We start from the raw sequence: 16,337 nt of genomic DNA, 5'->3' as shown, positions 1-16,337 counted from the left end.
TGCAGAACAGAACCACCATTCAACAACCTTAAAGTAAGATACAACGTTACAACCTTCCATTATTCCTTATCACTATCTATCTGGTAGCGATTTTAATCTCTCAACTGACTCTCAAATCCCAAAGGAAACCTGGAATTCAACCAGATCCCCTCTTTTGACTCTGATACAAGTTTCTGAAAGCCCCAACCGGTTTGATTTCTTTCTCAGTACATGGCAAATTATTTATTATCTTTCCATTACGGCCACAAATCTGCAGAAGCCATTATCGGATGGTTCAGATATCCCATGTTCATTGGATTGAAGAAGCCATTGTTGGGCTCCATGTTGAAGGTGTTTGCAAAAGCTCCATTGTTGGAGGCATTCAAGGAATCGATTATTTCGTTCAGAGATTCCAGCCTGTGGCTCAGCTCACTGGCTTGAGCTCGAAGAACAGAGTTGTCAGATTCAACTCTTAAGTACTGCTCTGTGGTGAGAGTAACGCTTGTGAGAATTTGCTGATTCTCCTTTCTGAGCTGAGCCACTTGAGCCACCAGATCGTCCAGATGCTTCTGCTTTCTCATCCGAGATCGCCTTGCTGACTCGCGATTCGATATCATCCTCTTCCTCTTCCTCTGATCCATCAGAACCTGCAAATCCTCCTCGGAACCAGAGTTTTGGGCCAGAGGTGACGAACCTGAACCTGAAGATGTTCCGCTTGAGGAAGCCATGAGAGATCGATACGAGATTACACAGACCCCAAAAACGTAGAAACGAAAACACAAAAACAGACACTCGCAGGACCCAGAACCTAAACAGAAAGAAACCCCGAAAACACTGCACAAAGTAAAAGGATTATTGTAGAATATAGCGATTAGAGATAGTAATTAGAAAACAAGCGGGCAAAACTTTGAAATCATGAGACGTAGTACAGCCAGTAGAGGAAGGCAACGGAGAAAGATTGAACTAAATGGGTCCTGCGCCTGACAGTAGAATTGACCATACACCCAGAAAGGAAGATTTCACTGATAATTGGATTCATGAATCTCAAACATCAACACCACGAAATCGGGCATTTACAAAAACCTCAAAATCTACCACACTTGATGAGGGGGGGGAGGAAAATCGCGACTTTCTGTCCCAAACAGAATCCAACCCTTCACTCTGACATGGGGAAAGCTTCGAACTTTGGTATCGAGAATGAAGAATCTGGAGATTTGGTATGGGGGTTATGGTCCTTAAGGATGTTCAATCCAAAAAGGGCCAAAGACTTGGCTTCAATTTGGGGACTCCGATGAGGACCTCGAGATCTGCGCTCAGAACAAAAGCTTGGGCTCAAAACTGAGCTCGCGCAGAGTGTAAGAAAAAATCTTACAGGCTGTGAAGAAATTATGAGGGAAGAAGGAGAGAAATGAGAGAGAGGAGGATTCGAAGTGATTATGAGTGGGGAACTTATAGACCTGAAAAGGCCAACAACTTGATGGGCGGAAAAAAAATATTAATTCTAAATTCTTTCTGAAATTCTAAACCAGAAAGAAAGCCAAGAAAAAGTTTTTTTTTTAATGTTTTAATGTGGGGATTCTATTTTTTTCATTTCATGAAGAAGATAATATTACTTTCAACTGCGGAAATGCACGACAAAAACATTATATTTGTGAATGGTGTGAGGAAAAAAAAAAATCTAATTCCTCTTTCTTTCAAATAGATGATATAGGAATGGCATCTCTGTATATATTAGGTATACGTCTTGTAACCTACACATATATCGCCATGACAATAACCGAGGTAAAAAGGTACGTATATTTAATTCCGATAAAAAAAAAAAAAAGCTATGTCATATACTCCTTTGATCAAATAGGATAGAGAAAAAATATATTTTTTAATCATATTTATAGGGTAAAAAAATTGTGTATGGATGTACAATTTCGCCTTTTATTTATTATTGTATAGATTTTGTTTACATGAAATATAATATATATTAAATAAGGATAAAATTGAAAAGTTGTTAGAGTTTAAATGAGAGTTAATGGAGTTTAAGATTTTTCTTTATTTGTATAACACATGTTGGAAGTGGCTTCTAAATAGCGCCAAATGAGTACTTTTAAAAAAAATATTATCTTTAATCATGAATATAATATTTTGGTTGATTTTTATAAATATATATTACTTTAAAAATACTTTTTAAGACTCAATATACTCATGCATATATTCTAAAATTATGAAATACAGTCAGAAAAATTAGATATAAGAAATTAAATTTTAAAAACTGATTATTTAGAACGTAATTGTTAATCCAAAAGCCTTCATAATATTTATAGATAAGTATATGCCTTTAAAAAAAGAAAAAAATATTCTATAAAAAAAGAGTGTATGATATTCTCTATTTTTACCATTGTAAAATTAAATGATATATTTATTTATTAAATATGAATTTTATTTTTTGGAAAAAACGGAAAGAGATGGGTACACAGGTGTTCGGGATACAGCTGGGAACCAACAATATTATGAAACACATAATCAATATTCATAATTAAAAAATAAAAAATACTTCCAAAAATAGAACCAATATCATCATCACAATCTCACGGGACATCTGCTTATCACAATTGGATTTTTGTCAATATGCATATCACACCCACACATTATCTTTTATATTTATAATTATTTAAATGTATATAAATATTTTTTTAAAAAAAATAAATTACTTATAGATAGAATTTATCTGCAAGTGTCTTACTATTATTCCAATTCCAATGATTTCTTTTATCATAAAATGCAAATAGATAAAATTCATAGAACTGCCACTCCTGTGTTGCTTATCTTATCCACAAGTCCAAAAACAAACACAATAGATGAATAGAATCCAAATTACTACTTGCTTTGCCTTTTCAACCTAGCAGGACATTAATAATAAAATTAACTATCAAATATCAATGTAAGAATTAAAAAAAAATGGGAATAAGCACACGGTTTTATGAGTTGCTAATAATTCAACTTTTATTCTTTGAATTTTTATAGTACTGATTTTAAAAAGAAAAAAAAAACAAAATCAATGGTCGTGGTTTCATTTGTTTTCAAAACGAACACCGACGTCAAGCTAAATCAATCAATCATTGCTATTTAAATAATAAAAACACATTCAATCAACCTCCAACTAGATAATCCACCATTGTTGTCTCAGAGTATAGATTCAAAATAATGATAGACGCAAGAATCAAATGATTATAATATAGGGGAATTCGATTCCCCGTTTTCTCCGCCCTCCGGAAAAAAAAAATATAAAAATATTTCTCATGAATTCTAAAATTGGAAAAAAAATTAATGGATGCACTAAAAATTTGTTTTGTTAAATAAAAAAATTAGGATTAGTACGAATAAAAATAATTTTTTCACAATTTTCATTGAAATTAGAAAAAAATTATTATTCATTTTCAAGACTGAAAACTGTTTCCTCCTCCCCTTTTTTGTAAAAAGCACACGTTGTTTATACATCTTGAAAACTTCTCTACATGTTTTGTTAAAATTTAATATGTTGTGTTCATTTTGATGGATGTTTAAAATATAGATTTGGGAATTATAAATGTATCAAATTTGTAAAGCCAATAATATAAGTTGAGCCTGCAAGTTATAACGGATTTGGATTGACAAGATACCAATATATCAGAATGCAAGCTGTTTCAACGATTAACATGTCAATCTATCTTAAGTTATTTAGCTTAGTTTCCTTTGTCAAGTTTGTAACTTGTCCGGCTTAATTTTTTTTTTTAAAAGCAATCCATCTTAAATGGAATTGTAACCCACCTTCCATCCCCCGACAAGCTCACAATTGTAGGTTTAATAGCATTATCACCTCTATCAATTTGTTTTTTAGCTCCTACAACAGGCAAAGTAAATTTAGGAGATATTTAAATGGAATTCAAGTCACGATTTTAAAAATGATTTTATATTATATGAAATAAATATATAAAAAAGTTTATTTTGACTTATGAAAGATATTTTTTTCAAATGCCGGACACCCTCTTAGTATAGTGAATAACTGAATAATTAATTTATGAAAAGACTTTCTTTTTAAAGAAAAGATAGACAGAATTTATATATTGGAAATAAATCTAAAAGGTTCATTTTTGAAAAATGTGAGAAAAGAATAATAGCGGAGCATGTGTACACTGTACGGCACACTACATAAATCTAGAGGCAGCAAGCAGTGCCGCAATACGGCCTTTACTAATGTTTCAGCAACAGAGACTGCAAATAGCAGACAACAAAGACCACGCCATTAAACCTGGAGTAAATCCACGCGCTCATCCTTCGCCCTTGGATCACCAAGTCAAGCTCCTAAAGTCGCTCGTGCAAATCCCACAGATGGTCTGGAGACACATTTGTGGCGCAGTTATTCTGAGTTGTAAGTTGTCGTTGTCAGTCACATGCGCGCATAAGAGCGTGTGAACCACGAACGGTTGGAACGGTTCAGCTGTGGCGCGCCTGGGCATCACGCCCGCCGCACTAAGTGGATCTGCTCGCTGAACAGGAACGTGACCCGAGTCGCACTTTCTGGAGGTTATATAAAGTATGGGGAGACGTAGTTTGGTGGTAGGTGCGGCCGACCAATTAGATTTCAGTTTCGAGAGTCGGGCCCCAACGCATTTTGCTTCATCGTGGGGCGTCTGCATTGACAATTATGGCCTTCGGAATTTCTTGAAATTGCAGTGGAAGAAGGCCGGAGGGCTCATTTTGTCTTTTCAAGGGTAGACAACAAGATTCCGTTCGCAGATTCCATTCCGGTGTTTGAGTGTGAGAACAGCATATCCCTCGTCGTGGTTTCTGAGGCCAAAATAAAAAAATTTAAAGTTAATGGAACCCACTTGCAGTCAAAATATTAGTATACATCAATATAGAACTTTGCTGGACTTTTACCTAATAAACTATTTTAAAATAATGCACGCTGATTTGTTTGATAAAAAATTGATTTTCTTTAAAAAAATCAATTTCAAGATTAATAACAGTTAACTTAAAGTGTCCTGTGTTTCATCACCTCACACTAATGGCTAATTTAATATGTATTATTAAAATATATAATATTCAACCGATTTTATAAGATTTTTGTTATAGTATTATGCAATTTTTTAGATTCCTATAATTCATTTGAAAATATTTTTAAAATAAAATAGCAATTTAATCCTAGATTTAATAGTTTATATTGGCGTACCGACTCAACTGCTAGATTAAGGAGAAATTATTGTGAAACATCAAGAAAGAATATAATTACTAAAAATTTTAATGACACGGTACTGAAATTTATTGCCCACTTATCATAAAAATTTTAATAATTACTCCTCCAGTTCTAAATAAAGTTTACACTATAAAATGATTATTATATTTAGGAGTGAAGGAATATATTGATTTTGGGACCACATAGTTTTTTTTTTTTCAAAATTAATGAGAATGGCACCTGGCTTTTGAAAATTGATGAACTCAAGCAAAAGGTGTTCTAGTTTCTTCGTCCAACTAAAAATATGAGAGAAGTACAATAAAACATACAAAAATAATTATAAAATAAGTTTCAGAAGTTATACTCCTCCGATCCTTAATATAGGACCCAATTATTAACTTGATTTTGGTCCTAAATATAAGATTCATTTATGATATTTATCAGTTTTCTCTAAATTACTCCTATGGATACTCCATTAACCATAATCAAGTAGAAGAAAGAGATATGATATTAAGAAAAATGATTATGGTGTTTTAGAAAAAATGTGTCACATTTCTTATAATTAACTAACTTACCTAACTTTCCTAATCTAATCAAATTAGTTAAATGGATCTTAGATTAAGAATCGGAGAAGTATTTTTTTATTGTGGAACTTGTCAAGCTTAGGTTATTATTGAGACTTTTTAGTTTTTTTTTTTTTGTTGGGAGCTTATTGTTAGACACGCACTCTTTAAGGTAGGAGAGGCCTTATTTATTTAATCCAGAGGCGATGGATTCTGATTTGTTGATGATCATCAATTAAAAATTATCGAAAACAAAATCACACCAAAAGGTGGTTGAGCTAATTTTTATTCAAAGATAAGGCTGCCCGTAGTAATAAAATTACAAAGGATTTAAATGATATTATACTAATTGCATGGAAAATAAAGATTATTAAAAACAATAATGTCATACAGAAAACATAATTATGTCAGTTTTTTTTTTATTTGGCATATATACTTGACAATACTTATAGTTTTCTTTCTGCTCTTCGGGTGCTGATCTTACTAGAACTTTCAATTCTCATTGCGTGTATGACCCATATAATGTTGGAGTCTTTTTCTTTTCCCTCTTTCCATCGTTTTCCTTTTCTTGACGTATCTTCTTTTTTCTTTTTGAATTTTTAGGACTTGATGTTAACGCATGAATGGGCTTTATTACTATTTATGTACTATATATGGCTACAAAGCAAGGGCACTATGTTTTTAATATATCAAGTTGATTTTGCCGTAATTATTATAGCTATCGATAATAGTCTCGATTTTGTGATCAATTATTGCATTTTCCCCACAACTTTAACCCTTCTTTAAAGTTTAACTTTTAGACTTCATATAATAATTACAAAGTTAAAGGCATGTTAATTAATGTAATATCACTAATCACTTGGTGTTTCAGGTCAATATTCTATTGGCATTTCTCACCCATTGGTTCCTTTGGAGTCATTGTCCGTTTCTAAGACATAGAAACAAATTAAAGCGTGTGGAAGGCATTCATAGTCTCATTTATCTTTTAAGGCAACCTAAACTTATTGTGATACAATGGAACATAATTTTGCGACTTTTTTAATTTGGGGACAAAGATTTTGTAAGAACATGAATATACGTTTGGATTTGGTACAATATTAATCATATGTTTTTCATATATACTCTAAATCTTGTAAGTCACATATTACTTCCGGTTCTTCATTTAAGAAATCGTTTCACTTTTATTTTAGTCCTAAATATAAAATCTCAATCCATTTCATCTCTCATATTTATTTATTTTCAATGTAGTCTTTGTAATAATGATAGTTCTAATTAATCCACTTGATTAGTAAGGATATTTTAGGAAACACAATACCTATTTACAATACATAATTTGTGATATTGTAAAATAATTACTCTATTGGCCAGTAAACGCGTAAAATTATAAAATCACTAAACTCCTGGCTCTGTCACCTAATCTCTATACTTTATTTAAAAAAGAGTATTTAATGAACGCGGGGTTTGAATTAAAGAATAGCTGAATTAGGTAGAGATAGGTTGAGTATTTATAAAGTAAAGATAAAAAGAGTAAGTGATCTGTGTGTGTGTGTTTTTTTGGGGGGGTATGCAATATAATTCTACATATAGAGATATATATATATATATATATATATGTTTAGGAACCAATGGCTAGCTATATGGATTGGATTGGAGGAAGGTGATGAATAGTAAATGTATGCGTATATCAGAAGGAGAAATATAATTTAACAGAGGCATTACTTTACTAATTACTTGTTGAAATGATAAGGGATAATTGAAGAATGAAGCAAAAGAACAAAAACATAATGGGAAACACACTCACTTTAACAACAAAAATAGTCTCCTATATACTACTTCCGACTCTAATTATAAAAACCAGTTGACTAATTTGAGGAGATTAAAGAAGTAAGTTGAGTTAGTTATTTGTTCTAAATAGGTGTTGTTTTTCCTAAAATATCTTTACTAATCAAATGTATTGACTAGAATTATCATTATTAGAAGGGTTACTTTGAAAAAAGTGTATAAATATGAGAGACAAAATAGATTAGAGTCTTATATTTAGAACTAAAATAAAAATCAAATAGTGTCTTATATTAAGTATCGGAGGTAGTATTTAGATATAATTCCTCTACATAGATGAAAAATGTCTTAACCACTCTCGAAATTTCCTGGTCTTAAATATGGCCCACAATGCATGTTCCGAGATCGATTCAAGGCTGCCGTTTTAACACTGTTTTTCTGGTTCCTCCATGATTAATCGATCATTATATTTATCAAACTCGACAATGAATAGAAATCTAGGCGCGCACACACCTATACTAAATACTACTCCCTCCGTTCTTTATTATAAGAGACAAATAACTAAATTACGTTAATAAAAAAAACAGTTAAAATTAATTGAGGACAATTAATGTGTAAAAAGTATAATATTTTTTCCAACAATGCCCCCATTAATAAGGAGAGAGAGTATGGGAGAGAACAATTAAATTATTAAAAAAAAGAGAAGTGGGAGGGAGAGAGAGTATGAGTTGGAGACAAAATAAATAGGGGTAAAATAAGAAATCAATATAAAAAAATAGAGATAACTTTTAAGTGTTTCTTATATATATGAACATGCCATAAGCATCAAATGTCTCTTATAATAAGGAACGAAGGGAGTAATAGCTAATAGCTAATAGCTAATAGCTAGGCACAGCATAATGCATCAAAACAGAAACAATATTATATAAACACAGTCGCATTGGAAATTTAATAAAACCAACATGGTTCATGTCCTTGACTATTTAGGCCAAATAAATTAACCTCCTAAAATTGGTAATACTATTAATTAATATCATAAGTATATTATAGTTTAAATGATAATTATGTACTGGTTCAGTCCTCAATATATGATCTAATTACTGGTTGATCTTGGTCCAAATTAAGGAGGTGTTTGGATGGAAACTAAATTATGATTTTAGAAGTGATTTTACAGTATATAAAGTAAATATATAGAAGAATTTGTCTCGATTTGAGAAAAAATACTTTTAAAAAGCACTTCTGTAAGAATCCCGACACCCCCAGATGCAAGACATATTTTTCATATTTATTAATTTTTTTAAATCATCCCTATTAATAATCTCTCAATTATAACCAAGTCGGAGAGGGAGTCAGGATATTAGGAAGATGATTATGATATTTTAGGAAAAACATATCATACTTCTTACAATTAATTAACTTACTTAATTGTTTTAATATGATCAAATTAGTTAAATAAATATTATATTAAAAACAAAAAGAATATCATATATTAAGCGTATGATACATTTTGGAGGGCATCATGTGTGAATGCATGAAGCCTTGATGGGGACAAAAGGGATGCAACAATGCAAGGAGGAAGCAGAAGCATGTGGGAAGGTGAGAGTCTTTATAGAAGGAAGGAATCAGCCACCTGTGCAAGCAAGCTTATAACTATATAAATATATATACTCCTCCGGTCCTAATTATAAGACCCAATTGACTTATTTGAGGATATTAAGGAAGTAAGTTAAGTTGGTTATTTATAATAAATAAGTGTTGTTATTCCTAAAATATCCTTGCTAATTAAGTATATTGGCTAAAACTATCATTATTAGAAGGATTATCTTGGAAAAAAATGCATAAATATAATAGAAAAAATGGATTGGGTCTTATAATTAGGACCAAATAAAAAGTCAAATTGGGTCTTATAATAAGGACCGGAGTATATGTTTTTCCCTCTCCAGCTTTTGCTTCCTCAAAAAGAAATAAAACCCATTCACGTGAAATGCCCTTCCTACCCGTCAACTTATTAAAAAACAATTTTTATTTATTTAACAAAATCTACGTGGATATTTGGTTCTATTCTCTATTTCTATGTGTTTAAAGCATAACCAAAAAAAAATTAGAAAAATTTGTTTGAATTATTAATTTTAAAAATACATCTAAAATGACGAGATGGAGGTTCTTTTATTAGTATGATTATTATCAATTGAAAAATCAATGTTCTCAGTCATTTTTCTAATTCCATGAATCAATCGGAACAAATCCTTCTTACTAAGATTTTTAGAACAAGTTTTAAGCTTTTTTTTTCCAAGAACATATAACCAAAAACATATTTTTAAATGCTTTTTTAAAATAAAAACTATATTAAAAAATAGGAAACCAAACGGATCCTTGGTTTTGGTGCATAGTGCATTTGTTTGACAATATCTTCTTTTATTTGGGCATAAGTAAAGCAGAAAAGTGATGGAAAAAAAAAAATTTAAGGACAGCCGCATATCACAGCGAAGTACGTCAAAGTTCTTTATGTTTGTTCAAAAATAAAATGGGTACTCGAATCAGAACTTTGGGGGCTCTTTAATTTGCACTGACATCAACGGGCAATTGCAACTACTTAAACTGCTCCTTTAATGTCGGCATCTATTAATACTCTTCCCGTATTTAATATTATTTCTTTTTCTAATTATAAAATTTTATTTGTAAACTATAAACAAGATTTCATAACTAAAACAGAAGGTAGTATAAGTTTTAATTAAAAAAATGATATTGATTTTACATGTAAAAGTTATTTTACATGTTCATCATTTTTTTTTCAAATTAACTCTATTAATATTTTTCTAATAATAATAAAATAAGAGGGAGAGGGAGAAAATTAAGAAAGATACTTAAAATATTTTAAAAAAATATATATTATATTAACTAATTTAATTGATATCTTTAATCTATTTAAATTAGTTAATTATATTTTATCATAAGGATTAGAAGCGTGATATTTATTGCTTAATAATAAAAGAAATATCAGTAATTTTCAAATACCTATAATTTGGTTTTATCAAAAAGGAAGAAGGAAACTCTATAATACGATTGTACGGGTAAGGGGTAAGCAATCACGCTGAAGATGGGACGCAACTGTGGATGCAGCTGTTGACACGTGTCCCTGCGCTCCATTTTTCCTAATCATTTTATAAGATACAAATAATTAAATTATATTGTTGATAAAAAATAGATAAAAATATTACTTATTTTTCTAAAAAAATATATTTACTTATGAAAAGAAAGTGAGAAAAAATTATTTAATAAAATAATTCATCTAGTATGAGGGTTTTAACCTTAAGTGTCAATGTCGAAATAACTTGAAAATAGGCAAAGTTATATCAAAAAAATAATTCATGCAGTAAGACTAACTTAATAATTACCACGGGTAAAAACCAAAGAAATGCTAAAATTTCACATATTATTAGTGAATCTTATAAATAATAATTATGAAATTTGCAAAAATTAATAAAAATAGCAAAAGTAATATAATACTAACATTTTTGTAAAATTCATAAGTGGTGGCCTGGCGGGTTTCGTGGGAGGTAAGTTTCACATAATAAAAGAATATTGAATAAACCAGCGCGCGCTGACACAGCTGGTAAGGGAGTTGTGTCCCTTAACCATCGTCTTTGGGGCTCGATTCCTGGAGGGATGAGAATGGAGCAAGCGTGCCTGGGAGGGTCGCCCCCATCTTGGGCCCGACAGTACCCAAGGGATTAGTCATTGGGAGCAAACCCGATAGATACCCTGGTGAAAACAAAAAAAAAAAGAATATTGAATAATATATACTTGTCATCTTATGTGTTTTAAGATTTTAAATATTTATATAAAAAATAATACTACTTTCAATTTTTAATATAAGAGTTAGTTGACTAGTTTGAATAGATTAAAATAATTATTAAATTATTTATTTGTAATAAATATGTGTTGTCTTTTATAAAATATTTTTACTAATCAGGTATATTGATTGGAACTATTATTATTACAAGAATTATCTTAAAAAAATAAATATGAGAAATAAAATAAATTAAGATTTTATAATTAAAATTAAAATACAAATTAAACAAATTTTATATTAAGAATAAGAAGTAGTAACAAGTAGAGAAAAGTTAGAGGGACAAAAATATTCTTTAAAATTTTATAAAAATAGGAATATGAAGTAAAAATAAAAATGGCGGTGGGAGAAGGAGATTCCAAAGCGTAATGTGGACATGTTCCCCAAAAGGACAGTACAAAGCAAATGGCGGTGATCATTGACTCTGCCACACACTTTTAGTGGTCCTCCTTCCCATTTTTTTTTTTTAAATTTTCTTTTCCTATTTTCAAGCCTGTCCACATATTTTTATTTATTTATTTTAAAAAAATGAAGTTCCCTGACTTTTTAAGTAAATGTATTTTCTTTTGTCAAAATCTCCATGTTTCAAGCCATATGTCATAGATTTTAAAATATGTTGACTTCTTGACGAATTTTAATCCATTGCTTAATATTTTTCTATTCATTATGTAAGAAAAACATCTTATTTACAGGTTTTGCATAATTTATTCTGTATTTTACGCAAAGCATGAAATTCATGATCTGCAGGCTAAAAAACACAAAGAATTTCATGACCGAATTTGTCAAATATTTTTAAAAAACATATACATTATTAAGGACTTATGAATAATATTCCAGTAACTTATTATAAATTTAATGTATTGATATTTAAGGTCTACCTAGCTAAGATATATTTTTAGAGGCAAAAAATATAAAAAAAGTACTACAATTTGATCTATAACTATTTTCTTTCTTAAGGAAAAAAGGTTGAGTTAATAACTCATTTTTTTTCACTAAATCACATGTAAGATATCATTTCTAAAGTTTCGCCCTTCCGCAGCAAATAAATTCATTTCTATTTGTTACAATAAATCATATATTTAAATAATCTACACTCATAACAATCTTACAGTTTTTTTTCCCCTTATTTTGACATAATTAATATTTGTTTTTCGGAGTTATATAACGTTGTCAAGGGACGAAGCTGGGCTCAGGTGTACTCGGATGTCAAAATCAACAAATTTGAGATGAGAGTATGAGACGCTCAGGAAGCTTTCAATGTTGATTGATTATGACCCCGAACAAACACGTTTAGTTACTCTTTTCTATATTATTATGAATACTATTACAAAATACTACCGCCGGTCTTAATTATGAAAGCTACTTAACTACTTTGAAGACAATAAGAAAACAAGTTAAGTTAGTTATTTGTCATAAATAGATGTTGTCTTTCTTAAAATATCTCTGCTAATCATGTGTATTTGTTAGAACTACCATTACTAGAAGGACTACATTAAAAAAAAATATATAAATATGAGAAACAAAGTGAATTGGGATCTTATATTTAGGATCAAAATAAAAGTCAAACAAGGTCTTATATTAAGGACCGGAAATAGCATATTATAATTCATGTTATATATTTAGATATTATTCATCACAATCCAAGCCCGTATTTTCAATCTTAAAACCTTTCAAGGCCCAAGTGAAGCCAATCCACTGAGACTACGGTCCAGCCCCAAATATAATCAGGATACTGGTTTTAATTTGGGCCGTCATACTGTAACAGGCCCATTATGCTTTCTGATGTTTAATTGGGCCTCAAAATAACAAATTGAGCTTCTTACCAAAAAGGTGGCTGGACTTGTCCGTTGTAAGTAGAGTACTTCAAAAAAAACCCAAAGTTCAGTAGAAGGGATTAATTTTTTTCAACTTGGTGAATTAAAGTTTGAATCTCTTTTAAAAGTTATATCCACATCTAGTGTATACCAGTGTTTAGTTGCCTTCAATAAAAAGATAAATGTGTGTGGCAAAAGAAAATAAAAAATAGAGAAGAATTTCATCTTTTCCTTTGGCTAAAACCGAATAAACTTGTTTTAAGATTGTAATTATTATTACATTAAAGTCAAATTCCATAAAGTTGAAATATTGAATAGCCGACCTAGATTAAATAAGAAGAGCATTGTCTTGCCTGCAACTAATTTCTGGCCGACCGAACTTGAAATTAGCACATTTATTACTCATTTAAGGTTTGATTTATTTGAGTCTTTGGGGTTGTAATGTCAAATAATTGCCCACCGTCCTTGGAAAGTTGATATGAAAATGACATGGCAATTGTTACATTTGATATAGTCGATAATAATGGCACACGTTTTCAATCCAACTCAATAATGTAATCATATAATTGTACAATCTGTGGCGTTCATATTTTGTGTAACATTTTCTTATAAAAAATTCCTCAAAAAAAAAAACGTGAAATTAATAAATTTTAAATCATATTCTGTAACAATACTTTAATAAGTTTTTAATAACATTAAACTTTACAAATAATAACACATTTTTTAGGAATTTCTTATATTAAATTTAGTAATTTCAAAAAAAATTTTATAGGATTCTCTTTAGATAATAATAGTAGGAATTGGAAAATACTGAAATAGGGAAAGATTGAAGAAAATGTGTTATCGGTGGTAAAAAGAAAAAAGAGAAAATGCATTATTGTTCTTCTAGACGGAGGGAAAATCTTTTATACTTCTTCATTTATTGCTTCAATTTAGATGACATTTTGTGATATATTAAAGTTAATTAATTAATGTGTTTATTCTGACTCTGACAACTAAAAAAAATAGTTTATCCCACCACTCCTCATTGTTATTGAAGGAGTATACTTAAGAAAAATCTTAAATATTTTAGGAACACTAGCTAGTTGTATCGGTTTGTATTAAGAAAGACCTCTCTATTTTTTTTAATTTTATATTATTATACACACAAATGTATCAACACTAGACTTAAGCCTCTCATTATACTACCTCTGATTTTAATTATAAAACATCGTTTGCAATCTACACTATCTCCGGGTCTAATTATGAGACATCGTTTACAGTCTATAAACAATGTCTTACAATTAGAACCAGAGATAGTATTATAAGACATCTCAATTAAAAGTTCTTTGTGATAATAATAAACTAATGAAGCAGTATTTTTTTAAGTTGAGGGATGACTGATAAAAATAAAGAGAATGCATGATTATTTTTCTCTTAGATTTGATTCCATTGAAATAAAGCTTCTCAATTGAGTTTCCAATAAAAAAGAATAATTTTTTAAGGGAAATTGAGGCCGCTTACCACACTAATTGATATCAGGTAAAATGACAGCCCACGTTTTTGTAATTAAATTGATTATTTACAAATGTTGAAGGGTCATTTTCTTAGAAATAGTGACATCTATTTAAGTAATCATCATTACTCTAGAGAGTTACGTATTTAATTTATAGATATTAAGAAAAATTAATTAAACTATTCATTATAATTTGGGTTGCTTTTCCTGAAAGCTTTCTTTAAGCGTAACTCCACATATACAATCAATCAATAAGAATAACTTAAAGTTAAGGAGGGATGTATGGACAGAGATCAGCCAATATTCAATATACGAATATAAGAATATATTTATGGCCAAGAAATCATACCATTTGCAAACTATAAATTATAATAACATGCTTTATTTTCTTGGGAAAAAAATAACGTTACAAAACAGTTTATGTCTTAATGCCCATGTGCCCTCTAAAGTCTTTATGTATATACACAGTTACACACGTATCCATAAGACCATCTTGCACTTCTCTAAACATCTTCTAAGGCATACTGAGTTATAAAAATATGCTAATCTTTTACACTATACCTCTGCCTTTGTAAGATTGCTTTTAACTGAATTATCAACATACTCTTTCCAACTCTACTTAACTAATTCGAATAGATTGGAAAAATTAGTTAAGTTAGTTATTTATCATAAATATGAATTAGTTTTTTTAAAATACTCTGTTATCTTTGATTATGGTTATTATTGGATGGAAATTGTTTGATATATACAATTAATATGGATATTTTAGCGAACAAATTACAAATTTGGAAGATAAAGACATCGTTTGGATTGTATATTCTTATTTAAGTACTTATAAGTATATTTTATGTGAGTCGAGACAAAACTTTTCATATATATTTACCTTGTATTTTGTAAGTTATGATTAAAAGGATGCTTACAGGTCATACCAAACAATCTCGTAGATTATAAAGTTTTATGTTCATGATCAAATTCAATTCCAATTAGATTTTATAGTAAAAAATGGAGGTAGTAGATATGCAATCGTTGATGAAAGTTTAAGTCAAGCAATAAAATTACATTTCATCACAACCTGCTTCAAAGACTAGTTGCCACCCTCATCCCATACTTCATTGCTTATGAATTCAGATCCCGCTTGATTCACTCATGAATATCCCTAATATATATATATATATATATATATATATAAAAGAAAAACCAAGTTTAATGCACTAATAAGAGGAAGAGGGTGAGATAAGAATATGGGAAAAAGATAGTAAAATACCCTCAAAATTACTAAATGACAAATGAGGGTATTTGAATTTCAAAATGCCAATTCAGAGCCAAGTACTTTTTTGGAATTTTGAAATCTTGTAAAATTATACAAATACTCTTTACTATTTTTTTTTACCTTTTTTTCTAAATACTGCCACCTCAGCAATTCCTGCCGCCGGAGCTCCAATGCTGGCAACCCTACCGGCGACCCCGGAACTCCGGTGACTACTATTTTTTAACTATTGACTACATTTATTTTTAAACTCTGTAACATGTTACTAGAATTCCGGTGACTACTCTTTCTTATGTATTGATTACTTTTTTTAGTTATTGACCACATTTACTTTTAAACTTTGATGACTACTCTTGTTAAGCGACTGACTACTCTAGTAATGCG

The 16,337-nt window shown here is 30.0% G+C and overlaps 1 protein-coding gene across 1 annotated transcript; it reads right to left on the bottom strand.

Annotated features, from left to right (window-relative positions):
- Positions 1-1,407, bottom strand: LOC114725588 (bZIP transcription factor 44-like). Its single transcript, XM_028912116.1, has one exon. The coding sequence runs from the start codon at positions 705-707 to the stop codon at positions 237-239; it is 471 nt and encodes a 156-aa protein (XP_028767949.1). The 5' UTR covers positions 708-1,407; the 3' UTR covers positions 1-236.
- Positions 1,408-16,337: the final 14,930 nt, after the last annotated feature.

This window comes from Neltuma alba, unplaced genomic scaffold (assembly GCF_004799145.2).
Source record: "Neltuma alba isolate B1F8T4 unplaced genomic scaffold, ASM479914v2 tig00012255_pilon, whole genome shotgun sequence".
NCBI classification, from domain to species: domain Eukaryota; kingdom Viridiplantae; phylum Streptophyta; class Magnoliopsida; order Fabales; family Fabaceae; genus Neltuma; species Neltuma alba.
The sequence above is the reverse complement of the archived record's forward strand: the minus strand, read 5'-3'. Positions and strand labels throughout refer to the sequence as shown.

Coding starts and splice junctions, on each gene's coding strand:
- LOC114725588 (XM_028912116.1), bottom strand. CDS start 707: ATGGCTTCCTCAAGCGGAACATCTTCAGGTTCAGGTTCGTCACCTCTG.